Consider the following 27,725-nt stretch of genomic DNA (forward strand, 5'->3'; position numbering starts at 1 on the left):
CACCTGGCTCCTTTCACACCCCCCGGCCCCCCCAGGGGCAAGGCTGTGCCAGGGCCTCCCCCACCATGGCAGTGGTCCCGTGGGAGAGCCCTGCTCTGGATGGGGAGCCGCGGCCTTACATTCAGGGCCATATCTGGGACATGGGCCCAATTCAGCTCCATGTTTGTGGAGCCAGAGGGCCCTGGGGACAGGCAGAGTGCTGGGTGTCCTCTCTGTCACCGGTGTCTTGGTGACTCCTGTTGAGGCTCCTGCAATCTGCCTCTCCCACTGAGTGCGCAGTGACGTGGAGGGTGCAGCTGGTTATTGATGGTGTGTAGGACCAGGTGTTCACAGACAAAAGGTTAGTTTATTAATCCCCTGGGAGACCTTATGAAAAACAAATTCAGGTAAACAACATATTTTTCTTGACTGCTTTCAAGATTTAAGGCAGGGATCCTGTTCTTGGAGTCTCTTCAACGCATTTCCATTGCACTCTGTTATTACATTCTTCAAAAAGAGAGATTGCTTCTCATGCCACGTTCTGGGAGAGAGAAACCTAATTGAATCTGCTGCCCATGTGGCTGGACAGCATGTCCTTCCCAGTTACGGATGGGCTGGAGAGTCTCTGAAACACATGGGCAGGCCTATTGGAAAGGCATTTTTCTGCTGGGTGCCTGCAGTTCCATGCTGCATCCCTTTCTGTCCCTGCTCTCCCGGTGCTCAGTGCTGTGGTGCCCAGACTTCCTGTCCCACAGACATTCCCTCTGCACCCAGAGCCGGTTTTGTTGTGGCTCTTTGTCCATCCAAGGTGGGGGAAGATGGGTTTCCAAGTGAAGCCTCTCATGTGCCCCCTCCAGGGAGGAGCTGGGGTCCCTGGGGGCTCTCGGGGGTGGCACAGACACTTCCCAGCCCCTGCACCATACAGCGCCCAGTAGCACCTCCCAGTCTTCCCAACACTGCCCTAGACTTGGCGGGACAAAGCTTCCAGTCTGGAGCCCACCACAGAGCCCGCTGAGAGGAACCAGCTCCCAGGTGGCTGCCCTGGGACCAGTGGGGACAGGTGGGGGCCAGTTTGAGGAGGAATCACACAGGGAGTGCCAAACACTGTACAATGCTTCATGCAACCTCTGAGCACGGTGCTCAGGAGAGAGAAATCCCTGTGCCCCATTTATGGCCACTGGAACTTGATTAAGCACTGAACTTTAATTAATTGACTGGCTTGGAGTAGTAAGTTCTGCCAATTTGCTTTGCCCAATGAAGAGGTGAATAGTTAATTCACATTAAGTGTCAGGTGTGAGGGCCACCATCGCACAGCCCCACCATCAATCAGACGAGGTGCAGACTCTGGCACTGCCTGGACCCCTGTGCTCTGATGTGTCCTGGACCCCTCCCCATAACCCCAGACCCTTGACTGGAGCCACTGGAAGCAGCAAAGCTGGAGTGCTCAGCCACCTGCAACAGGGCATTGCCTCTGTCCCCAGGGTGCTGGGAACCCCTGGGAACCCCCCGTGCCCCTCCAGCCATTGCCCAGCTGTGGGCATAGTGACAGAGCAGAGACCCCTGGCCTTTCCCCGCAGTCACTGGGGAAGCATTCCAAATGTCAGCTCCCCATCCCCTTCCATAACTTCTCCCCCCAAAGATTCAAGGTTCTGAGGTGAATCTCCTCAGCCCAGCGCATGCTGCAGAGCCAGGAGCAGTGGCCAGTGAGGAGGAAGAGTGCAGTGCAGGAAAACACTTCCCATCCAGAATGGGCTGGAGCAGGAGGGCGAGGCCCCAGCACACGTGCCCTGCCTGTGCTCCAGCGTGCCTCTCCTGCTCCTTAAATTGATTGGCACTTTCTATTTGAGGAAAAATGAGTTCTTAAAATTGAAATACTGGTTATTGTTATGGTAATACAGCGAGGCTGTGGCAGCAGAGATTTTAAGATACAAAAAAGGTTAGTTTGAATCAAGCAGCTGAGAGGTGAGTCTATATAAAGTACTCAGGACTAATGAGTTCCGAGGGATCCACGTATCGGGTCTGGACCCCTTAATGCTGCTGATTCAAGTGGTGGGTGCAGGTAATCACCAAGATAACCCGAGGCCTCTGGGATCATTACTGCTTTATCACATTTTGTATAAAATATTTTCGGCCTCATTTAGGATGTCAGCCTCTATCAAACGTTTCCTGGCATTAAGAGCGCGACGCAGCCCGGCAGCTCCAGCATACCTGGAACCCTCGCTGTCCTCTCCCAGGCTGTACCTGGAACCCTCATGTCCCACCGGGAGAGCCACTCGGGGCACCCTGGACTCTCTGAGGGGGCTGTGGCACCGAACAGGAGATTTGTGAATAATGTAAGAACAAAAGTATTGAGCCGTATTAGCAGGACATAGTGACTGATTCCCAACATCTGTTATTGCTTTCTCTCATCTGTACCTGAAATTAGCAATTTAGAGCCCATACCTTTATTTGGAAAATAATAGTACAGAATTATAAAAGTTTAATATGCTCTCAGTAAAATGAAAAATGAGCAGTTATGATATTGTCTAACACTTTCAAATGTGTTTATTAATTCATGTTTTAAATCATAAGTTTCATTCTGCAGGAGAGTCATACACAGCAATAAGCAAGTTTTAAAATATTAATGAATAAACAATATTTCTCTATTGAAATATAACATGCTTCTTTGAACAATGTACCAATGGTAATAAATCACAACCAGCAGAAAATTGCATTTCGTATTTAATACAACTTGAACTCTGCCTTTTTATAAATGATATCTTTTTTGTTTAATTGGCGTCAGTTCAGATCTAGCAGATTGCTAATAAAATTCTGGATTTCCATACTTAATGACGCGTGCTCTTTATGCTGAATTTTACCACAAAAAATGCAACCTTTTATTATACAAATAGCAGGCGTTAATAGGTGATCTCCCACCACGGGCAATGGCCCCGTCTGCTCTCCCAAAGCCTCACCTGGGCTCCCCCGCAGCCAGGGGTGGCCGTGTGCCACATCCCCCTGCTCCCAGGTGCCATTCTCAGAGAGCGGAGCATGTGGGGCACTGGGAGGAGGAGGACGAGGGTCCCTTCCCCTCCGGGGGTCAGCGGCCTGGGGATGTGCTCCTTGGGGATGCCTCTGGGTCCTCACCCACCCCAGGAACACAGCCTCACGTAGGGGCTCCAGCGCACACGTCAGCACCCGCGTTAGCACCGTGGAGAGGAATGAAAGTAATTGGGTTTAATTAGCCTGTGTAAACACGATCCTTAAATTTGTTGCCACATGAGGGTTTTGGCAGTCTCCAATAAATTAATCCTTTTTATTATATCAATGACAGGAAGATGATCAAATAGGCTTTGATATAGATTTTGGGATTTAGCACCTAGTAGCGCTGTGACATGCTTGAACTTCTTCCTCCTGCTGCTGCTGCTGGAGGCAAGAATGAGGCTACAAACAGCGTCTGCTTCCGAGCTGCTCCCAGGCGGAACGGGGGGCTTGGAGACACGTGGATGGGGATGCCAGGGAAACTTTGAAGAAAAGTTTGTCTTCGGGATTTGTTGGGTAAGTTGAGTTTCCAGAGGGTAGGGTCACGTGAGGAGAGCTGTGGGAGTAGGGGGGCACCGTGATGAGGCACAGCAATTAGTACGTCGTGTCAGCACATCCGCAGCCGGAGGCTGAGCTGAACTGCGAGCACAGCCCTGGCTCCCCTCCACGCTGGGGCACACGGAGCCGTTGTCCAGACCCCGGTGCAAATGTAATGGTTCCTCCCACTGTGCTGAGCCCAGGGGAAATGGGCTCTGCTGGTGCTGCAGGACACCTGGCACAGCTGGCGCCTGTGCTCTCACATGTCAGGGATGATTTCCCAGGTACTGCTGGGACACAGCCCAGACCTGTGGCTCGGCTGTCAGCAAGGATCATAATGCCAGCTCCATCCTTCCACTGTCCCAGCTGCAGGAAGGAGCCAGAGGCTCTGTAACTCAGGGGAAACAAATTCGGTGGCAGACAGGTGGCTCGGGGTGCCCACAGAAGGGGAGGGGCCCCATGTCCCACCTGGGAAGGCCAGGAGACTGGTTCAGCTACTGTGCCATCCCAGGTATCCCCCATCCTCCCTGGGCATAATGGCCCAGGAGCTGATGCACACAAAACCTTCTCCAGCCCCTGCAACCAAGGAAAGGATCACTGGATGGAAATTCTAATCATATATTATATTACCATGTCATATTAGACTAATAAAATCCTAATATGATACAGGAATGGGGAGCATATCATAACTCCTCTGTGGCTAATACAATGCAGGCAATAAATCACTCCAGGGCTTTTCCTTAACAATTGTATCAGAGCTTTCTGTGTCACACTGATAACTCAGTCCCTCTGATCTAATGGTTCACTTTTCTTCACAGTCCATATGGCAGTGACATTAAAGCTAATGAAATAAAATAAAATTTGCCAATCTTTGAAGAATTCCATTCTTTAAAAAGATGTATTTTATTAACACAAACTGGAAACATCTTCAGTTACTCACAGTTACTTTTATCACACTGGAAATACATGGCACAGATATTGGCAGTGGCATTGCACATCGGCTCACGTGTGGTCACCACATTGCTGCGGGATCACTCGGAGCTGCTCAGCCTCACACATGTGGAGCCAAGTCAGCAGAGCTGTCCCTGCTGACCCAGTCCCCAGGGACACGGATCCTGCCATGCCCCAAGGTCACGGTCTCCCCAGCTCTTCCCTTCCTGGGCTGAGGATCCCTCGTTGCGTCCAAGGCCGGATACACAGGGAGCCGGGTGCAGGGGGAGCTTGTCACCTGCTCCACTGTCAGCAGATGAAGGTTTGCTGATCTCTGGGGGGCTGTGAGGCTGTGGGGCTGCTCCCATGGCTCGGTGGGTCACAAACCCGGTGCATCTGCCAGAGGCACCGTGTCTCCCCGGCGGCAGGGCTTCTCATGGCTCCTCCTGCAGGACACCCCGGAGCAGCGGCCATGCCATGGTCCCCCCGGCACAGCAGGTCAGACGGAGCTGGGGCTGGTCCCAGAAGAAGCTGGTCGAGCTGTGCCCAGGGGAGCACTGTGGGTCTCTCCTCCAGACACCCTCATGCCTGTCCCAGTGACGGGTGCCTTAGTCGGGTCAGTGTCGGGCATAGGAGACGGCGATTCCTGGGACCTGCTGCAAATCCTCCATTTGGCTGTGCTGTGCTCCACACGGGGTCTCAGGGCTGGCACATCCCATGGCTGGTGGGCTCCAGCTGCAGGGTTCTCGTGGGCCGAAAGCTCAAACTTGGGCGCAGGGAATAAGGATGGTGCCGCTGAGCTCACAGGGTGGGAGGGCTGAGGGCCTCCTCCCCTCGTGTGAGCCGCTGCTCCTGCGCGAGGCTCCGACGGCCCTTCAGGGTGTAGCTACTGGGTGAAACACAATATACCTTCAGCAGCTTGATCCTAGTACTGGTGCTGGCAGTAAACCTCCCTGATGCATGATCAGGCCTCAAGGATAAGATGTTTATTATTTGCCATGGAACCACGTGGCTGCTCTCCAACGTAAGGAAAAGCCAAATTGCACTTGTAATTCAAAGGGACCCAAAGCCTTAATGCTGTAAAGCAGCAGCTAATGATGCCCAGCGGGCGCAGGGCACGCAAGGGCGGCCCAAAGGTTGTTGATGGCCTTCCTATGAACCTCCTCAGTGTGTGACAGGTCCTTGCCTGTGGCCAGCAGAGATGTGATCAAGATGAGGGACGTCTGAGTGTTCATTACGCTGCCTACTACGCCTCCGCTGACACACTTTACATTTAAAATATAAAATACTGTTTCCACTGAGCTGTAGCACAAACACCGAGCATGTGGACTTGGAGAGCTCCATTAGCAAATGCAAATTGTTGGGTGCTTTGTCCTCAGCATGCAGAAGTCTTCGGCAGTCCACAGTCCCCACCTGCCCCAGCTCCTGTTAACTGATAACAAAGGTTTTGCAATGCATGTCTAGTTATTTACTTGTTTATTTAAATGCACCACCTGTAGAAGAAGCAACACTGTTCAATTCCAAACCTGATCGAGGTGAGTCTGCTCTGTGAATGAGAGCAGCAGCAGTCACTGGTGCATGAGAGCGTGGGGTGCAGTGTTGCCACGGCCCGGGGGAGAGTGGGAGAACAAAGGTATTTTACAAAATAACCTGATACAAGAATTGTTAAGAAAAGCTGAACCACAAGCTCATTGAATCATGCAAATAATTGTTCAGCCACCAAAACAACACCTGAAGGCTTGAAGAGCCAAAGGGAAGGGAAGGTGACGGACCAGCAGCTCCTCAGAGCCAACCGAGCCGCGGCTCCAGCCCGGGAGGGGCTGGTGCTGGTGAGCGCTCGGCCTCCTCCTGCCTAGCTGCACTAACCCGAGTAGTGAGTAGTTATATTTATCAAAGACCATTTGCTGCAAGTGATTAACGTTAATTTGATTTCCTGTGAGTCAATTTCCTTGAGATATGGTAAATAGGCTATTACCTGTTATTGACCTTTACTTTATTAAAAAGACTTAAAATTAGCATTTATATATATACGTCCTTCCAAAAAAGTTTTTTTAATAAAGAAAAATATTTTTATAATCACATTAGACTTGCTAGCTGAGGCTATAGCTCCAAAGTTAATGTTAAATAAAAATGGTAATTAAGAGTGAATATGATGATGGTTTTTAAACTCATCTAAAGGCCTGACCCCTTCCTTTACCTCCACTTAATTTGTGGCTCCCAAGCAGAGCAGGGTGGCAGCGGAGGCAGGGGGCTAGTAGGTGGAAGCCTCTGCCCAGGACATGCCTCTCCCAGGATTTCCAATCCTCTCCTGGCAAGAGGGCACAAGGACCTGCTGGTGTTTAAAGAGATGCTCAGCTCCTGCTCCATGCCAGCTCACTCTTCTGGAGACCGACGCATCTCCTCAGGTTGACTTGAACTGAGCAGGAAGAAATTACGTCAACATTTGATCATGAAAGCAAAAAGTTTATTCATGTTTGAAACTACATATAACTACCACGAGGAAGACTTTTCAATCCAGGGTGTAATCCAGTTAGAAAGTAACACGAAACGGTTTAATACATTAGAATCACTGCCACAAATTATTTTCATGACTCAATCAGTTTCAGAATCGCATACAATACAAAAGAGAGAGAGAAAGGGCCCCTGCAATCCAGGGGGATGTACAGTACTGAATACTGAAGTCTGTATGCATTACAATTAATTGTTGGTTTTTGCGTGTATTAGTAACAAGATGAAGAACATTCAAAATGCTTCTCAGTATTTACAACAGTTGCACTGTTTTGTGTCCAACCTAAGACCCCATGTTTCCACTTCCGCTTCTTTAGCAGTTGCCAAGGCAACCCTGATTTGTAGGAGATTACAATGTACATTACATTTCGTGGGGAAACAAAGAGTTAATTACAAGATGCAAAAAGATAAGAAAGAGACAAACTACAGCGTGAGTATCGTTCAGAGGTAGTAAGTGAGCACTCTAAGCTACAGAACATGTTGAAAGTCTATTGGTTTGTATGAGTTCGCATGAGGTAATAAAGCTGTGTTTGATTGGTGAGATGTATAAATACTCTTTTGCTACACTATGTACAACACTCCATATCGCGGTGCTTTTTCCTTTCCTTTTCCTTTGTTTGTGGTTTGCTGCCAAGCAGAGGCACCAGCCCTTGGCAGGCGTGGGTAGCACCCAGCTCATACTGTAAAACCCCGGGTCGTGGCGTGCACAGAGACCAGCAGCAAGAGTCGTCATCTCCCAAGAACAACCTGTGTCCGTGTCAGGATACGGAGAGGAGACTCGGGGTCCAGGGGGGCTTTAGAAAGAAAAGATGCTCCTGGTTTCCAATCTAATTTGTAAGACAATAGATCTCAACAAAAATGTGACGAATAAGGATTCTTAAACACGACCATTGTTAACCGAAATAACTGAACAGCTCTTTTTATTCCAGGTCTGTGAGAGATAAGAAAAGATGAAACACAATCAAAGTCTGTGATTCCTGTCGATTTTCCATGGAAATATGCACACAATTAAATTTGGGTGAGGCGGTTCTTTGTGTCTGCTCTTGCTACTGAGGTTAAGCTTGTCCTGTACTTTTACCCTTAAGGCCAAGTAATTGGCAACTGTTAGACCAACATCATTAAAACTGCTGATAATAAATTATGATAAAATAGTTACAGGGCTATAAACAATGCTAAATCTTGGCCTAATTGGATAAAGTGCTTTTTAACATTGTGTGTTTTAAGTATAAATACAAATGATTATGATACCTTTAAAAAACAGATTTACCAAGTTTTCTAATAAGACAAGGTTTTACAGTAAAGCTGTAGGTGGTTGGCTACAAAAAACTCTTTCCTTTTTCTCCTGCAACTCTGAATGCGCTAATCAAGGCATCTCAGCTCAGGGAAAAAGTGTTGCTAGGAGATTAGTTAGAGGTATCCGAGTGCACACTTCCCGGCCCTTCTGTAGGGGAAGTCACAGAAGATGGAGTGGTTGCGTCCTGCCAGCCTCCATTAGCCTGCAAAGGCAAAAACAAGTCAATTGATACCAGTGCGCATACTAATTACACCACAGGCTGAGTGTGGGGCCGGCCGGCCCGGGGCTGAGGGGAGATGCTCTGGGAAGGGGATCTTCCCGCACTGCCCTGGCTGCAGGGGCCGTGCCGGAGCGAGGCAGGGGAGTGGCCGAGCAGGGAAAGCAGGAGCCCTTCAGCCAGATGTTGGCTGCAACCAGAACTGTGGGATTTCTGCAGAGACCATCCGTGCTCTAATGAGGAACGTCCCTTCACCGGCACTTCGGCTTTGTCCCCTGAGAAGACAAGCCTGGGGCAATCCGTGTTTAACTCCCGCTTCTCCCCTCACTACCCAAAGTTCGAAATGCCCTTTCCCCACTGCAGGACCCTCGGCAGAGCTGCCCCACCTGCACGTGCTGCCCCAGCTCCCTCGTGAAAGGCAGAAAGGGGCTGCTCGGATCTGTTTTCCAATTATCTCCAGCGGCAGCCCCGCTCCGGCCCCGCTCCGTGCCTCGGCTGCGGCCCTCCCGCCTCAGACCTGCCTCAGCACGAGCAGCGCAGGAACAAATTTGCCTTATGTCTCGGCCAATCGAGGCAATTGCTGGAATCAATGTCTGATCGGATTTCGGCTGTGGCAGACAGCTTGTCGCTACATATTTTTATGTCAGTCAAGAAGAGGGAGGCGCGGGGCTCGTGAGTTGGGGGACGCTGAGTGGAAGTGACGGGGAGGCCTCAGCGCAGCGCCCGCGAGAGCCGCCCCGGCCGCGCCGCCTCTGCCCCCGGCCCTGGCAGGGAAAGGTTAGCAGGGAAATGTGCTCGTGGTGCTCGGCCACCCAAACCCTCCGCGGCCGGGCCGGCGCCCTGGGCCGGGGGACACCGCGGGGACGCGCAGGGGGAGCGCCGGTGTCGCGGGGGACCCCCGGCCGCCGCCCCTCGAACCCCGACAGCCAGCCTGGCTCTGCGTTCATCTATCACCGGAGATAGGAGAGCGCTGAGCGGCTCCACCGGGGGAGAGCAGCCTCGGTAATTATCTCCTCTGCAGATGAAACAGCACACAGCGCAGCTTCATCCTGACAAACCCAAGGGTTTGGGTTTTCCCTTCAGTAAAATTAACGGCAGCACCAACCTGCACCACCCCAAGGCTGAACCCCCACCGACACCCGTCTACTGCTCAGACAGACTGAACAGGCACAACCCCTGCTCGAATGCAGAAGCACCGCGAGTTTTTATTTTGTAAAGATACGAGAATCTACTTAGAGAAAGAAAAACTCTTGTGCAGATATGAGTCTAAAGATATTCCATCTGAAGTAAACATCATTCCTCTTTTATCCAAATTTATAAACAACAAATGTACAATATTTTTACTCAGCTTGGCAGCTGGAGGAGAGGTTGTCAGCAAGCATTCTTTTTTTCAAATAAATTAATCCTTACTCTGGTGGTTTGAGATTATGCACTGTATTATACAACAGCGCCTTATCAGGCCTCATCAGTGAAGATGGAATTCATGTCTGTAAAATGCTGCAGGCAATCACAGTTTCATATTTTATCATGTTGATAAGGATATCGCAAATTCTCTGAAGCATTTCAAAACACTTAAATGAAAAAGGAGAAATGCAACTAAAAGGCTTTTTATATGGTTTGTTGTGGGTTATTATGAGTTATTTATAAACCCAAAAAGAAAGATTTGACATTTCAAATGTAAAAGATTTGAGTATTTAATGGTACTTTTTTCCCCTTACAATTGAACATCTTCAATCACGTTTTAAATCATTAATATTTACTCTCATGGCAAGTGGCAACTCAAAACGGGGGGAAAACCTCCCCTTCCCTGTGGCTGCAGCAGCTCACCCTGGGTCTCCCCATTCCCCTTCTCTGTGGGTTTCTGGGGCTGCTCAGCACCCGTACCCCAATCCACATCGGCTGGGAACCACCGGGATAAACCCTGTGAGGGGGGAGAAGGTCACTAGACTGGGAATTCTCTACAGTAATTTTAGAGCCCATGAGTATGAAGGAAAACAAAGAAAAATCACCTCTCAAGCAAATATGAAACATTAGAAAAAAAAAAAAAAGCACTAATTGTTGCAGCTATAACTGGGAGAAAGAAGCTGGGAATGAGGGATGGGCAGGCTGTGCCGCGCAGCCCTCGCCGCTGCCGCGGGGGTGTTCCATCCCAGGCTCCCATGCCGAAGGAAGAACACATCTCCACGTTGATTCATCCCGGCGCCTCGCGCGCAGCCGCGGGCCCAGCCTGCCCAGCCCGGGCACCGTCACATCCCATCGCTTACGGCCAGCGGCAGGACATTTAACACCTATCACCATCAAGCCCATAATCCCTCAATTTACTGGCATCTGTTAGCCACACTGACTGTTCACTGCCGTTTGGAGTAACAAGGCCAAAGGTACCTCTCAAACACAGGAAAAATGGGCACCCTTGAAATGGCCAAAGGTGTATCAAAGTCCTCAGAGCTGGCACCTGCCACAGGCAGCAACAGCCCAGCAGAGCTCCCTGGCTGGCTGTTGAGCCGCAGGAGCCTCTCGGAGGCTGCCTTTTAACTCATAAGGCTGAAACAAATAAAAATTTGAACCATTTATAGTCACAGATCTGGAATTTCTCTCTTCTAACACTAACAAGCCTTACAGCTGCACCAAGGGCTGTTCTGTGGTTCATCCCTAAAGATGTGATATTAAACAACACTTTTGCAAAGAGCAATTAATACAGGTATTAATGACTGCATTTACCTGCCACTGCACTTATGGCTTTCCAAACCACTGTTCCCCTGGGTACTCACATTTAAATTATGTGGACTGTACAGTGAATTTCCTCCCAAGCCATCATTGTATCCTCCCGTCTGATTGATAACATGACGCAGGGTATCCACCTTAAAGCGAGGGGAGACAGGATTCATCATTCCAAATCTATTAAAACATCATCACTTACAATAGGCAACATTTTGAATTATGTGAGCCAAAAGGGTTTAGCATCTTCTATGAAAGGCAAATTTATCAATCAAGACTGACTGGCAGAATTTCAACCAATCCGTGCCCATTAGAGCCCATACATCTCTGCTTCTCACACCACCAAACACAACTTCCTCCCAGCACCGTGGCCCGCAGCTCCTTCCCAAGTGTCTGCAGCAAAGTGCTGGGAATATCACCCGCCTGTGTGTGCTGGCATGTATGGAGGAGATGATGGTGTGTACACAGCACATAAACCATGGATCAGCCCTCCTGAGAGGACTGAACAGTGACTGACAGTGAGGTGTGTTGAAATAGCTCAGTCAGATGCGTTCTGATATTTAAGGAAATAAATAAATAGATGAATGAATTAATAAATAAAAGTTTGTCCAATAAATGAAAGACAGATGGGAGAGTTGTTTTTTTGTTTTTTAAAAGGGCAAGGGGAGGAAGGAAGAAAGGAAAAAAAAGAAAGAAAATTTCACTGGATTTACAGTGTCCATGGAAGTCAGATGCACCCAATCCCATTCCATGAGCTCAAGCCAGAGCCGAATGCATTCACAAAGCTTAAAATTTCAATCAGAAAAAAATCATTCTTTCCTTTATATTTGTGAAATTCAATGCCGGGGTAAGAATAAGCCACATCCAGAAATATGTAGCCTCCACTCTGCAGTGAGGCCCAGACCAGTTAATAGAGCCAGAGTAAGGTGGAATTTTTAGCCCAAACCCTACCCTGCCAGAAAGGCCCTGCTGGGGGCATTTCTCCTACCTGTGACTGCACATTGGCTCCGACTTGGGACCCCTGGTAAGAATCCCCATTCAGACTCTGCATGTTCATGAACATGTCCCCAGAATTTGGGAGGTTAAAAGAACCAGAAGAACCTGGAAAGGAAAGAGTTAGGTAGCTGAATAACAGAGAGCTGCAAAAACATAACCCTGAGACCTGAGGGCAGGGGAAGGAGAAGCAGCAGGAGAGGAGAGGACAGGCAGGGCTCAGTGGAGGGGAAGTTGCTGCCCTGGCATGGGGCAAGCGTGGCCACCACATCCTGGCTCTTGCCCCCGCACCAGAGCGCTGTGCTGGGCAAGACTGGAAGCTCCCTGTGACCCAGGGCAGCTCTTCCCTCTGGAAGAGCAGCCTGTACAACAGTAGGTTTCCAGATCAGAGCTGTCCCCCTGTGGATCACTCCATCATGAGGTGCCATCACCAAACACTCATTTTGAGCCTGTGCTTCGTGTCTCCTTCCAAAAGGAAATTGTTGGCAGTTCCCAATTATGTGGTTTATTACTGTCAAAGAAGGAACTTTTTTCTTACTTCCCTTTTGTTAGTCTTCTTTTCCCCATGGTTCTCTATCCTCCTTAGAAGTTGTCCACAACTAAGTCACGGCAAAACTTGACTGCAAATAGTGTTTGTGCTTGTGGCAACCTTTGCCCCTGGAGCCCAAAAGAGCAACGCCCCCCTCATACACTCCCTGACTACTGCAGTGCTCAGACTTGCAAGATGTCATCAACACACCAGTGAGACCTGTAGCAGAACATGTCACAGAGTAACTCCAAATAAAAGTTCCATCCTTAGATTTCTATTTATAACATCAACTCCATTTCAAGCCATCCAGAGTTTAAACTCAACTAGAGCATGCTAAAAAATTCCTCTATTTTGTTATCTTGACAATAAATTTAACAGTTCTACAAAACCAGACTTGGACCTCTGCCCCATTTTACATTCTTTTCAGTGAATGAGAAAAAGCTTAAAGTAACTACAGAAACAAAGAATGTGCCAGAAGCCTGAGCCAGGCAGCCGTCACTACTGCGGGAATTACACGGGCCCCACTCCGCTCTCCCGTACGGCTGTGGGAGCTTCGCTGTGGAGCTGCTGGGACCACCCACGGCAGTGCTCGGCCCTCGTGGTCCAACCTGGAGGTCCTTGGGGCTCAGGACTACTCCCTGTGCCATGGCTAGGGCTGCTAAGGAGCTGCATCCTCCTCATCCCGACCGAGCTCGCTAGGGCACCATCGGGGCCCTCCGTGACACACAGCCCTTCAGGATGCTCGAACGCACCAGCCGGGTACGTACCAGAATTTGGTGTGGTGGGGGAGTTGGTCTGGTTGTTCTGGACGGCCGCGGCCACGGCGTGCGCTGCAGTCACAGCCGTCTTTGCCGCATAGAGATTGGCTTCCTCCTGGAACTTCCCGATGTTCTTCTTGTACCTGATTCTCTTATTGCCAAACCAGTTGGACACCTGCAGTGGAGAGAGGTGGGAAGGGTGAGGGACACAAAGTGCTTGGCTGGGCAAAGGAGGAACCCTTTGAGATGTCATTCTGAGATGCCAGAAACACAATCCGTACCTGCTCCGGATAACTGAGCACTAACCCGGATCAGTTAAACATCACTATGGAGCTGATCAAGACCTGGCTCTGCTGCTCTCTTGGCAAACTGAGGCACAAGTGACTGATGACCACACGTATCCTGGAGCTTGCTGTACTACTGAGCACAGCATTGTCCCCTACCACCATGGGCCATTTGTCAACAAAACTGGTGCAAGACCCCGAAAGCTGCTCAGGGGGGACCAAGGTCCGGTTGACTGAGGGCAAGCGGGCAGTGAGAGCAATTGTTCTTTATTTTTGGGCTGGAACAACCTTGGCAGCCTACTCACAGAATCGTGTTTGGTTGGCTGAAAATGAAAGGAATCATATAAATCAATAATGGTTGAAAAGTCACTTTGTCATCTCCCTTTGAAGATGCTGTACTGAAGCCAAGGTGGCTCCCAGGGCACCGGCTATTAACCCACACAGGGGTCACGCCTGGAGCTGCTCAGGGAAGTTTGTATGATCTTGCTTAGGGGCTTTGTTTAAGTTCAGCTGCTGTAACAGAGCTCCTAAATAACAAACCCAGTTTGGAACATGGACAATGGCCAACACGGCAGAGACAAAAAACCAACTGCAACAACCCAGCAGGGTAAAGGGGAAGGGACCAGTGGCAGTCCAGTGGTTATCAGGCAGCCACAGGGCGTGGCGGGGGCTGGGGTCCTGTCACAGCACCCAGTTCAGGACCCTTCTGAGGCAGGAGTCAAATCCTGCTGTATTTGATGCAGCACATCTTTTGTTTAACCACAATTAATGGAAAACCTCTGGCCTTTACCAGTAATATGGAAGGCACCTTATACATCCTGCTCCCCTGATAATACTCCACCATATTCTATATATTGCACTTAATATCACCTTGTCAGTCAGAGAAGCAATAATACATTAATGAAACCCAGCAAATAATTATTGTGTACAATCAGATTATGCTTTATTAACAGTATCATAATTGAGGAATCTCTGCACATCAACCGTATTGTCCACGGATGTGCACGAGACCCCTCTGTTTATGCACACCCCTGGACCAATCAAACAACAGCCATCACTAATAAAGGTTTATTTAATTCTCACAGTAAAATTTTAATATCACCAGCAGCCTGGGGAAGCCTCAACGAGTGGATTTGCTTGACATCAGATCGTTTCCATTCTGCTAGTCCCAATACTTCTTAATCTTTAATATCAAGGCAATTAAAATTAATGGCCACTCATCCAGAGCCACTGTGGGCAGTGTTTCCTTGACATCAATTGTTTGATGGGATTACCTAGAGGTTAAACTAACAAGCAAGGTTTAATTGGAAGCAATGAGAGGAGCAGCGCTCGTACGTTATGTTTAACCCGCACACCACATCTAAATGAATACCCAGAAATGTTAAACTCTTCCTGAGACTGCAGCGCGCGCCCTGCGCGGCAGCGGGGCTGCCCGAGGAGCCGCAGTCACTGCCCCGTCCCTCTGCCCAAGGACTCTTTGTGCTCCCATGGCTCACCAGTGCAGGGCAGAGCGTGCCCCAGTCCAGGGAATGTGGGGCCACCCAGGGACACGCGGGGGCTGCGGCCGCAGCTGGGTGAGCATGGCCCACACGGGCAGCTGAACCTGGCCAGGACAGGGCCAGGGCACTGCTCCAGCAGGCTGTGCCAGGCAGGATTTAGGATCCCTGCCCACCTGGAGCACACCTCACCCAGCTTGTGCTGCTGGCACTGCCACCTTCCCAGGGAAGACAGGGGAGCAGGTGCTGGGCTTCCCCATCAGCACCGGGACCCAGCTCCTCGCCCAGCCCCACGCTCACCCTAAATATGGAAGTTGTCTCCATCGCAAGCTGCCTCACAACACATTTTTCATTAAAACAAACTATCTCTTCACATTAAAAAAACAATGAACATATTTCTCCTCCTGATCATTGAAGGCCAATTAATTAATTGGGCTTAATTGTATATTACATTTCAAACAATACTGTTGCACTTATTTATCATGTTAATTGCAATGTTAAATAAAAAGACAATAAATTATTACTGAAATCATCAAGATGCCTAATGTGGGATTTGGGATGGGGCAGGCCTGCCTCATGTCTCCAGAGTGGGTGATTTCCTGGGATAAATCAGTGCTCATTCGGCAAAGACGCAGCTGACGCAAGAGCATTGCTGCTGAATTAGGGAGCTACAGATCCATGGACCATGGAAATCTTTCCATTGTGTTTCCATGTTTGTAGCACGCAGTCTATGTTCCACACCTAAAATATGGTACAAACCAGAAGATGTTAAAAATCAATGTTGCACAATTACAGTCTATGATCTAAACCCAAGAATTTTACCTCCAGAACTATTTCATTATGCTGCAGCTTTTTCCCTTGCTTCCCACATGAAGTCCAGGGGTAAGAGCCCCTCTATCCACAGTTTTCCTTGTCCGCCTGCTCACAGAAACACTCAGAAGCAGCTGGGGCCGGAGGGCTGCTGAAAACCAGCTCCTGCATGCTTTCTTTAAAACAATGTTAAATATATTCCCTTGTCAACCACATCCTTCTTTTGTTTGAAGCAGTGAAAGATGTTATTGCTGTACTCCACTGCCCCGCTCTCAGCACTGGCTGTGCCCTCTCTCCAGCCCGTGTGATGGACTGATGGTCGTTTGTGACACCCTGAAAGAGGCTCATCTGCAAAAGTATAAAACGTCAGCCTTGCAGCCATGGTAGGGGAGAACAGACAATACAGTTTATCTCCCTCCAACGTGTGCTGATGGGGTAGCTCTAAATTACAGCTGACAATGTTCTCTGCTAAGGACATTTTTTTCCCCAGAATTACCTTTTCCGCACTCTTAAAAATGAAATTGTGTGAGGTGTTCATCTTAATAAATAGTTTGTCTTTATGCTTTTCTTGAAAAACCTTCTCTACATATTATTTTAAACACCGGTATCAAAACTGAAACCATTGATCTCCCACCTGCAATAAAACGATTCTGGGAGACAATTTTCTTTGCAGCTCAGTAAAGTGCCATGGCAGCAGGATTTCCAGTCAGCGGCTTAATCTGGGGGGAGGATGACCCAAAACACTCACTAATTAAGTGTTTGAGGGAGAAAATGTTCTGCCATGAATCTGCCCCCAGCATGTACGAGGCACTGACAGTACAAGAGAGAAACACTTGGGATCATCGTTAGGAGAGGCTACAGAGGAGCCTGGCTCAGCCGGGGAAAGGACAAAGCCTCTTCATCAAAGACAAGCCAACAGCTCCAGAGTTTGGAAAGCCATCCCTTAATGTTATTTATTCCTTCTTCCAGCTCTTTGTCCCTCCAGGGTGTTTGCAGCACAGGAGGTAAATGGGGCATGGTGACAGACACGGTAAGGTCCAAGGGACACTTGGTCAAGGCTGAAAATACACACACTTAGAGATCTTCCATGAAAGCCCTGAGCGAGGGGCTGAAGCTCAGTCACTTCCTCGGATGCCACTGCCTGTCTCCTGTGATGCTGCTCCTGCCAGGGTTTCGGTGACTGCTCAATTCACTCTGAGTTCTGGATTGCATCCTCTGAGTTCTGCTGCCAGTCACCAGAGCAGTGTGTGCGGGGCTGCTCCACAGTGCCTGCTCAGAGATCTTCTACTACATGGCCTCAAAATACATACCCTTTTCAGTACAAAGAAAGACAACTCCAGCCCAGTTTGACCTAGAAAATACCAACCTACCCTGCAGTACTGCCATGCAGCCTTTGGAAGTACCTTTGGAAATCAAAGATTAGAATATCCACGGTCTTCATGTTCTCTGGCTGTGACAGCAGATCCATCAGGAACTCAAGCAACCAGCTCATGCACTCCCTCTCTCTCATACATGCTCCTCTCCCATTACATGATACACGGCCCCATTTCCAGGCTTCACCATATCATCCCGAGGTTTTCCAAGTCATTTATAACTATTTGCCAGAGCAAAGCTCCAGCCAAGGCCAAGGGCCCAGCCCTGCATCCCTGGTGCCAGGCTGGGTGGGCAGCACTGCCCTTGTACCAGGCTGGCAATGTCACCCAGCAAGGCTGAGGCTGCTGGACGTGGTGCTATGGAGGACACAATGCAGCTACTCCCGTCACTCACTCAGACTTCCTAATGGATTCAAGGAACAACTAATTCATGTCTGTATCAAATATTAAAAAGACAAACCTATATTCCTGCCACAGGCTCTCTGCCACTGCTGGGTTGTTGGACCATCTGCCTGCCTTTTATTTCATTCTACAGCATATACATTAAATCTTATCTAACAACCAATTAAAAATGAAATCAGATCTATTAGCACTAGAAGCAATCAGTTATGGCTTCTCAAATGTTCCATCTCATTTCCTACAGTCACTTCAGCCTTATCTAGATCTGTCTTTTTATCTGTCCACACGGTGGGATCACTAACCGCCTCCCTGTCAGGCATGACTCACCACTGAGTGCAGAGGGAACAGCTCTTCAGCAGGTCTGGTGGGCTCTTTCCCATGTCATCTCTCCTAATTACACTAACCAAAACTGAAGAACTTTTGGGTTCTTTAAGTTGGTGTTGATGGCATGGCCTCCCCTAACTATACGGCACACTGCCTTGGATCACATGGAAGATTTCTGGACACCACTTACTGAAGGAATTGCCACAAACCATTTCATGCCAAGGACTGAAACCAGCAGGCAGATTAAAGCTGCAGACCACAGTGCCCTGGCACTTGTGTGCTCTCAGGCTGTGTGGCTGGTTCCAGGCATCCACAGCAGCCGCGGGGATGCCTGAGGGCACAGGGAGCAGCCCAGCAGCCACCACGGCTGCCCTGCACCCAGCGGGGCTGCAGCCGCTTGTGCGACGCTAAGAGCAAGGAAGGAGCAATGTGAGACGGAACATCTGTGTGCTGAATTTCCGTCAAAAACTTCCTGCCCATCACCACAGCTATTTGTAAATGGACTGGGAGAAACTGCCTCCATCCCCATGCCGTCCCTTCCCCTGGCGCCGAGCACAGGTGCTTCCCACCCCAGTCAGAGTGGGGTACGTGCTGCGTGCCAAGGAACAGGCAAGGAGACAGCAAGGCCCACACACGTGTCCTCGGGCTGATACTGTGGGTACATCCAAAGTCAACCAATTCCAAATTTGGAGAACCTGGGCAGCCTTTCATTTGGAAGTCTTCAATAAAGTGCCTGAATTTTTCATGCATTCAATGGAGACCTATAAAGTAAATCTCAACTCAGGTCTTAATTATAAAGCTAAAGGTTGTGTTGCTAATAATGCCAATACTGCAGCCTGCAATCATTAATAGTTAACACATGCGCCGCAGGCACCGCTCCGCTGAAGGACCTGAAATATTGATAAGGGAGCTGAGGGAGCAGGGAGGAGCCGGCACACCGGCCCTCGCAACAGGAGCGGGGTGGCTGGAGAACGTGGGAACTGCCAGGGCACTTCCCTGCCACCCAAGTTCAAGTCCTTCCGCAAGCTGTACAAGCCAGATTTGTGTGGGAATAGCTGGGGTTTCTAGCAAACATACAGGCCACATGGAATGCCAAGTGGTGTTTTGCTTTTCGAGCTGCCTGGTGAAGGAAAACTCGATGGTGTCATCAGCCTGAGCACTGCTGCGTGACACCAGTCTGAGCTGTACAGGTACTTTGGCCCACACAGAAAGCAGCTGCAGCCAACAACAGCACTGGGGAGATGCTGGGTTTCTTGCATTACTTTCACAGTAACAGCTGTTATATGTGGTAAAAGGAGCAAATCTTCCTAATGCAGTTTTGCCACAGAGAAGCCACTTGTATCACTTCAGCATAGCTAGAGGCTGAATTTATGATTGGCTCAGAAAAACAACTTTGAGCAATCAAAGAAATTTGGATCTATAAAGACAGATCCTAAATTTGTCAATAAACCCAGAATCCTGGCCAGCTGTAATGAATTCAGAGCAGAGCAGGGCTCAGCCAGGAGCCTCACTGTTGTACAGAGAGAAGGCTGATGTGAAGTGGGGTGCAGACCTTGCTGCCTTTTTATCTTCTCCTCTGTGCACAGCACCTTTGTACCCCAGCACAGGCCCAGCCACCATGGGCATGCTGCCTTTCCTGCAGAGCTCAGCCACGTCCCATCACCCTGCAAACCTCATCATGGTCAACACACAAATATGAAGGGGTGACAGAGGTGCTGTGGGCAGGCCCGGCTCCGTACCACTTGCCTCCACTGGAACCACTTCCCAGAGCCCGGAGGGAGACGGCAGCATTGCAAGGGGAACCCCGAGACTGACACACTGTGGGTGCAGGGGGTCCTCCCTGCTGCTTACCTGTGATACCGTGATGCTGCATTTCTTTGCCAGCTCCTCTTTGGCTTCTTCACTGGGGTAGGGGTTACTGAGGTGGGAGTAAAAATACTCGTTCAAGATTTCCGTGGCTTGTTTACTGAAGTTACGCCTTTTCCGCCTGAAATGAGAAAAGGAAAACACAACTGTTCCTCCAGATGCCAGCAGGTCCCTGGCAGGGTCAGATGAGGGGCAGCAGCCTACATTTCACAGCCTGTGCTGCAGCACAGAGCAACACAGCAGAGCTGCCCTGGCACCTTGATCCCTTTGGGCTCCCCTACACCATGGGAGGGAGCAGTAGGCAGCAGCACCACATCCTGCACCCAGCCCTGCATGGCTCCAGCCTCTGCCTCTGGCTTCACACCCCCACCTCCCCACAGGGTTCATCCCATAGGGCCACAGGCCACATACATGTGCTGTGGCAGAAAAGGTGAGGCAGGTGCTGAGCCAGAAGCAGCCTCCCTGTGACTCCTCCACACCCAGGCACACAGCCCAGCCCAAAGCTCCTGGCCACAGAGCCCCTCTGTGCCAGCAGCAGTCTGACAGACCTCCTTCCCCTCCTTCCCTTCAGCACAGGTCAGCTGGGGCCCCTGCACAGCTCCCCGGGATGAGCACGGTAGAACAGGATGGGGCAGCCGCACTGATGTGTCCTCACATGGCCCTCCCTGAGCTAATTGGCTTCCAACAGCAAGTGGATTTCAGGGCTTTGTGAGCGAGACCCATCTGTGCCCCCGCCTGCCATGGGCTGCACGGGGCCCAGGCTCTGGCCCCGCACGGGACAGGCCCCAAGGTGCGTCACCTGGCCGGAGCGCAGAGCCTTGCAGAGAGCACCCACACGTGCTCCGGCCAACAGGAGCCACCAGCCCTTGCCATGGTGGCAGCACCTGCACAGCTGCAGTGCCAGCCCTCCGTGCCAACGGCTGCTCTCCTTCTGCGGAACATCCTCTGGAAGGCTCCCGTTAAACATTTCCTTGGAGCTGCTTCCCCCAGGGCTGTTGCAATCACTGCCGGCGCCCCAGGCCAGCCGGCAGCCGAGCGCAATCCCCAGCGCGCTCTTCCAGAGTATCACGGTGCTGCTAACTGCACTGTATCCTGGAGCAGCCAGGCTCCCTCCCTAGAGCTATGTTTATCTCATTACTATGCTTCCGCTCATTTTGCCTTATTTACCTTCCTCCTTTTTAAAGAAATCACTTTAAAATGTACATCTGCAGGCTCTACCTTTGCATTCCTGGAGCTCTCCACAGACATCTCCTCCAACTGCCTGCAATTACCCTGATTTCCCACACCTGCCAGTGACCTCCTTGTTAATAACATTATTTTGGTCTTGTTTAGCTCCTCGCAGCTTTCAGGTGTGAAGCGTGAGCTGCTGGAGGAGGGAGGCTCCACATGGTGCCTGCTTCTCCTCCCTATTCCGCCCGGCTCCGCTCCTGCTCTGCCAGGCCCTGCCAGCTGCCAGGGCCCTGCTCTGCAGGCAGGAGCCCTATGAAGGGGCTGGGGATCACTATCCAACCTCATCAGGTTTCAAAACAAATCTGACTGTGCCTAAAGCCCCCTCCTAATCCCTGTCTGCCTGCCTCCCGGCAGCTTGCAGAGCAAGCAGCCCGCTCAGGCTGCTGTGGGCTCTGGGGACGGGCTCTGAGCTCCAACAGTGATGTAGGTGTCTGCAAACAAGCCCAGTCTTTGCACTAAAATATGTAGAAAAGACCTTGCTGCTTCTGAAAGCCTACTGTGCAGGGGGTCCCTTTCACAACAGCTGTGGATGAAGGCTTTTGCTGGGACAGAGCAGCCTCTCCCACCCATCCTTGCTGACATGGGACACCACTCCCAACATGGCCAGGCTCTCCTGGGCTGCCCAGAAATTACTGCTTCCCCCCCAAAAGAGACAGGGGCACTTGCCTCGGCCTTACCTGGCATCAAGGAACCTTGATCTTAAAATCATTACTGCTTCACAAGTGCTTTGTTTGAGCTGCATCTGGATGGAGCTGAATTTTCGATGAATGATGCCCACCATCCTTTCAATCTCCTTGGGAGAAATGGGACGTGTCCGGCTCTGTTCTCTGAGGAGGTTCATTACATGTGTGGTAAATTCATTACATGCCTGTGGAGGAAGAAGAGGCTCAGACATGGGTTTGTGCCATCCCACAAGGACACGAGCTCTGACCTGGCTGTTGGAGGAAGGCAGCACTGGGGGCTGGGGGACCCTCACATGGCCCTGTCCCCTCCACACACGTGTGGCCACAGGATCCCATACAGCCTGTCCAGGAGACCTGCAGCCATCCTGGGGCAGCCAGGGAAGCCGAGTGACCACGGCACTGCTCCCGCCATGCTCACCCCTTTCCCCAGCCAGACCCCAGTGGAGAGGAGCAGTCGGATCAGCCCCTGTACCAGCTGCAAGCAGGGGCAGGGTGTGTGTGGGGACCCACACATCTCACAGCCAGGTAGGCGATGCCTGGGCAGGGCAGCCCCGAGCCCTGTGCCTGGGTACCCCCCTGCAGCACCGAGGAACCTGAAAGCTTTCTGAGACACCATGTGTCCCCTCAGCGGGTGGTTCCAGTGTCACAGTGCCCCAGCCTGGCCGGTGCTGTGCGGCAGAGGTGCTGAGGGAAGGCACAGGGAGCCCTCAATTATCACTCTCAGACTGTGACATGTTGATACAAACTTCAGGCTACACCATCACCAGGAACCCCCTGGTCCGCATATCCAAGGAGCCATCACACTGCTGTCCTGCCTTCCCTTTGCAGGCTGGAACCTGCCAAAAACTCTGCTAGCTCCCCTCTTCCCTCTAAAGCCAGGCTGCAAAATATGTGCATAATATGTCTGACAACCACATTTTCAAGGATGCTCCAACATTTCAATAGATTATGTGAGGGAAAGAGTTAAAAGTGAAAAGTTTATGCATCTAAAAACTCATAATTTCCTATAACATTTGCTGAACGTCTCACAACTTATTAAGTGAAGCCATCTATGAATGCAAATGCTGATTAGCAATTTGGCAATAGCCCAACATTCGCAGAATTCACATAGCTTTTCTTTAAACCAGTAGTTCATACATGATTAATTAGAACATCTCATTTATGTAGTGTGCACTTTAGCTCATTACTCTAAGTAAAATTCGTTAAGTATTTACATTTAGATAATTAAAATCTGGGTACACCCTTAAGAAAGATGCATACACTTCAGGCAAAGTGATTTTTTTTCTTTACACTACTGAAAGTAAATTACAGGCTAATTTACATCCTTGCAGCACCCGTTGGAGGCAGCGCTCGGCGAGCCCTGGTGCAGAGCCCTTCGCTTGCCACTGCCGAGGGCGCAGAGCCCGGTGCTTGCGGTGCCAGCGCGGCCACCACGGCTCATCCACCACCTGCCACCCCCGGGTTTGTCAAGACTCTCCGAGCTCCAGGAGAAGGAGTTCAACATGTCTCACCCTCACTTCCCACTGGCACATTCTCTTTCTTTCATCAGGGGACAACCTGAGCATGCAAAAGTTCAGGCCCAGCCCTCCGACCGACGGCAGGAACAACAGCTTTGGCTCACCCGGGAAATGTTGCACAGAAGGGAAGGGGACACAGGCACCAAAATGCAGCAGCTCTCCCCGAGATCAGGCAGCAGTTCTGATTGTTCCAAAATACAGCTAAATCTAAGAATTTGGCACTGGATGGACATTCCAGACACACACTTAGCCACAAGCCCCCTTCTTTTCAGATCCCGGGAATTCAATTTTAAAGTACAATAAAATTTGCAACTGTTGCGTTACTAATATTTTCAGCTATGTCTTTTCTATAAGAGATATAGCATCAAAAACTGGACATTTAAAAGCAAAAATTTGTTTTTTGCTTTCAAGAAGCAAAAACCTTTCCCTGAATTTACTTAACTTGCCTGATGAGACTTGGTTTGGCTACAACCTTTTGGAAGCCTGAGTTTAATTCATCTCCACCAGCACCTCCCCTCTGCAGAGCTGCCTCACACAGCACAGTGGGAGGAAGCTCAGAAGACTCTGATGCTTTGTCTTGTTTCTCTTGTTTATTTATAGCGTCCGAGCTACTTGATCCCTTTTCCAGGATTATTTTTCAGGCCTCTGCTTGGTGCCCGAGACATTATTAATAATGTCAGGTTATAAGTGATGGCCTTGTTAACCTGCTCAGAAACCTTGTAGGAGCAGGGATGCTCCTGCTGCCTCAGTGCTTCATCACGACTGCACAGGAAAAAGAGAGGAAATGGCCCAAAACAATGTTGAGGGGCAGGGTGGCAGCCAGTGCTCTGTGAGGCTGGTGGTGGCTTCTAAGCTGCCACACTTCACCCCAGTTCGGGGTGAATTCAGGAGACATCTGCGAACTTGGGAAGTGGGTTCCCAGCTGCTCCGGGAGGCCTGGGACCCTTACGGTACTTTTGCCTACAGCAAAAAATGTATTTCAGTGTAATTACAGCAGATAGCTTTCAATATGTCATCTCTGTTATAGGAGCTGTAAATTATGGAAGGCGCTGCCGGTGCATGGCCATTTCTCCCGGCGCCCGGCGAGGGAGCGTTTGGGTGATGGCGTGACACACTTTCCATTTCTCTTTCCCTTTTTTTCTTTTTCATGAGTGCATTCCCCTGACTGGCAACAAATATCAGGATCAAACTCTGCCTGGAAAGCATCTCCAGGAAGGTGCTCTGGTTCCTGCTGCCATGGGATGGCGGGAGTGCCTGCGCCGGGCAGCATGGCAGGAGCGCCTCTGCAGCGTGGGCAGGTGCCCGGCACGGGCTCCCCACTGCAGGAGGGCTCCTGCCTCCCAGAAACTGTGGTGCCAGCGGCTGAGATGCCAAGCCCTGGCTGCCTTTCGGGCACTGTGGTGAGACAAACCAGCAGGAGACAGTTTGCTGCCAGGCTGGGGAAATCATCATATGTCTGTTGAGCAGACATGGCTGGGTGTCAGGATCCGTGGGGAAGCACGCATAGTTCATCCTCAGCTCTACCTCTCTCTCCTGCTCCAGCAGCATTTGAGCATCCTCCAAAATTTCCTGTGGTGTGGACGGATGGCTGTGACATTTCAGCCGAAACCTTTGTAAATGGAGCTACAGGGCAAAAAATGCTCCTGCTTCCCCCACGTCATTAAACTTATTAGAGTCCAAGGGTGTTTGCCAGGAAGCGGCTGCAAGCACCGACCTGCCGCCGCTCTGGCCCAGATCTGCCTGCAGCCTGTGTCCCTGTGCCCGCATGAGACACGCTGCTGCTGCACGGGGCTCGTTAATCCGACAGCCACCCCCACCCCAATGCTACGGCCGCACCTGGCAGGGCAAGGAGAGCTTGGGGCTCCACACAGGACTACTGGGGCCCTGGGGAGTCAGGGGAGAACAGCGGATTTGCACAAAGACCCTGACAGGTGTTTGCTCAGTTATTTGTTCACCACTTGAACAGCACAGTGAAAGAGACAGCACAGACAAGGCAGTGCCACTGGCACCCGAGACACACGGTGCTGCTGGCACCTGGCAGCATGTGGCACACATCCTCAGTGCCACCAGCGTGGCAAATGTGTTGGGGGACCAGGTCCCAGTGGTGAACGCAAACCTACAGGTCTCTACAGCATGCTCTTTACTCCAAACAAAGACACCGTGTGCTGGCATCTGCCTGAACCAGGATTTCCCTAGTTTCTGTCCCAAAGCCTGGGCCCGGTGCTCTGCTGGCACCTCACTGCCCACTCCCTTCCAACCTGCTCCAGCCGACCTGCCGTGGCCAAGTCTTGTGCCAGAGTCTCCCGCCACCTGTTCCAGGAGCCTGTGGGCTGAGATGGCCAACACAGCCCTTGTCTGCCTGTGCTCCCCAACCTGCCAGACTCAGCTGTGTGAGACCTCATCACAGGGCAGAGGGTGGCACTGAGTGACAGACACCTCCCCTCCTCTCTGCCTCTATGGGCTGGGCAAAGGGGAGAAACACAGGCTTGGGTGTTGCTCTTGTGCAGTTACAGACAACAGAAAACGCTCAGGCATGCAAGACGTGCCCTGGCTCCAGCCAGCAGCCCCTCGGAGCCCAACAGTCTCCTGTCATGGCTCTCTATGGGCAGAGGGGTGGGGAAGGGGAGGAAGGGTTGTGGTCCAGAGCGGGCAGTAGTGGGCACTGGCAAGCAGAGGAGAGCAGTGTGAGGTACACGAACAAGTGAGAGGCTGATGTCTGACCTGTTCATATTTCTCCAGCTCTGTGTGATAGATTTGTCTGATCTGGGTCAATTTGGCTCTGTAATCTGAGTGTTCAATAGAGTTATCTGAAGACCCTCCAGAGGCTGCTGCGGCTGCAGCTGCTGCCGCCGATCCCCCACCTTTCTCCGGACCTGAGACTCCTTCTGCCAGAAGCATATTGTCTAGTCTCATTAGCTGAGGATCGGGAGGGTCTTCCTCCTGGGCTCCTCGGATGCTCAAACCTTGTGCAGAAAAGAGAGAACAAGAGAAAACACAGTCAGTACTTCTGCATCTGCCCGGCCGCTGCCCACTCACTGCCCGCTCACTGCCCACCTGCCACAAGCCCACTGTGACACCCGCCTGCCCAGGGGCCCAGCCCTGCCCCAGCCCTGCCCCCAGCACGGCCCCAGCTCCCCAGCCAGCACCCCCTCCGCAGCCAGTCCCGTCGGACACCATCCAGCCAGTGCCACGAGGGGCCGGCAGTGCCCTGGGACCCTCTCTGCTCCCATACACAGCAGGAACATCTTTGCAAGGCTTTTAAAGGGCCCTGAAGAATTTTAAACACATCATTGTAAGAACCAGAGGGGTGTTCACATAAGGACAGGGACATTCACCTTCCAGTTGTTTTCCAAGACCCAGCTAAGCCTGTGCAGGGCTGGCACTATCCTGTGTGTTGTATCACTTTGATGTAATGCTGTGTGGTAAAAGTAAGGGCATTATCTATTTGAAAATAATTGATTTGCTTCTCATTTCTTTCCAAATGCACATTATTTTTAGGGAGACCTCTCCCACTGGACTCCATCCCTTCATGAGGCCCAAGTGTTTGCTTAAAATGCCTGGAGAAAAGCTGACGCTTGCTCTTCAGCTACATCAGGCTGCAGGGGAAAAGCTGGAAGATGCTGTCACTCCCATCGGCACAAACACCACGGATGCATCCACTTCCAAGTGTGCTTGTGGTCTCTGGCACCACACAGGTGGAGGGAAATGGGGGTGACAGAGCTGGGAGCATGCCCTCGGGAATGGCCGCAGTGGGAGTGGCTGTGGAAGCTCCAGATGCTCCACAATGGCTGCTCACAGGCCAGGGCAGAACAAGAAGGGATCAGAGTTCCCCTTGGCTGTGCAGGGACCGGGATGCTGTCATGGTGCCAGGATACTGAAGCAAGTGTTTGAATCTCCAGTGGTCTCACACTGGATTGTTGGCAACAATATTTTAAATCTGATTTTTGTTTTAAATTGTGGATTTCCAACACGCTGCTCAGTCAGCACGTTCTGTGTGCCCTATAGATCAGGGTTGACAATTTGTAAGTGAATCAGGTCAGGCCAGGCTGGTGCCAGCTGCACCAAAAAGGAAGTTTAGGAATAATTACAGTCATACAAACCCACCAGAGCCACGGCTTCTTGAATCAACATTTCCATCAGAGGCTTAAGGCATCATGTGCCTCCCAGCCCAATTAACCTCTTTAGCTCTGTTCTAGGGCAGGTACTCGTGCTGCAGCCACAGCGGGCCCTGGGTGCTGCCACTGGCACCTCACGGGTTCGCA

The 27,725-nt window shown here is 50.8% G+C and overlaps 1 protein-coding gene across 1 annotated transcript in view; it reads right to left on the reverse strand.

Annotated features, from left to right (window-relative positions):
* Positions 1 to 6,909: 6,909 nt before the first annotated feature.
* The window catches only part of LOC104688521 (pre-B-cell leukemia transcription factor 3), a 25,935-nt gene continuing 5,119 nt past the window's right edge, over positions 6,910 to 27,725 (reverse strand). The window contains exons 2-8 of the mRNA XM_039561950.1: positions 26,185 to 26,426; positions 21,941 to 22,131; positions 20,019 to 20,154; positions 13,491 to 13,656; positions 12,190 to 12,302; positions 11,255 to 11,344; positions 6,910 to 8,471 (exon numbers count right to left, since the gene is read on the reverse strand). Of these exons, the coding sequence (XP_039417884.1) occupies positions 8,379 to 8,471; positions 11,255 to 11,344; positions 12,190 to 12,302; positions 13,491 to 13,656; positions 20,019 to 20,154; positions 21,941 to 22,131; positions 26,185 to 26,426 (1,031 nt within the window). The 3' untranslated portion in view covers positions 6,910 to 8,378. The remainder of the gene's footprint in view (positions 8,472 to 11,254; positions 11,345 to 12,189; positions 12,303 to 13,490; positions 13,657 to 20,018; positions 20,155 to 21,940; positions 22,132 to 26,184; positions 26,427 to 27,725) is intronic.

This window comes from Corvus cornix, chromosome 17, assembly GCF_000738735.6.
Source record: "Corvus cornix cornix isolate S_Up_H32 chromosome 17, ASM73873v5, whole genome shotgun sequence".
NCBI classification, from domain to species: domain Eukaryota; kingdom Metazoa; phylum Chordata; class Aves; order Passeriformes; family Corvidae; genus Corvus; species Corvus cornix.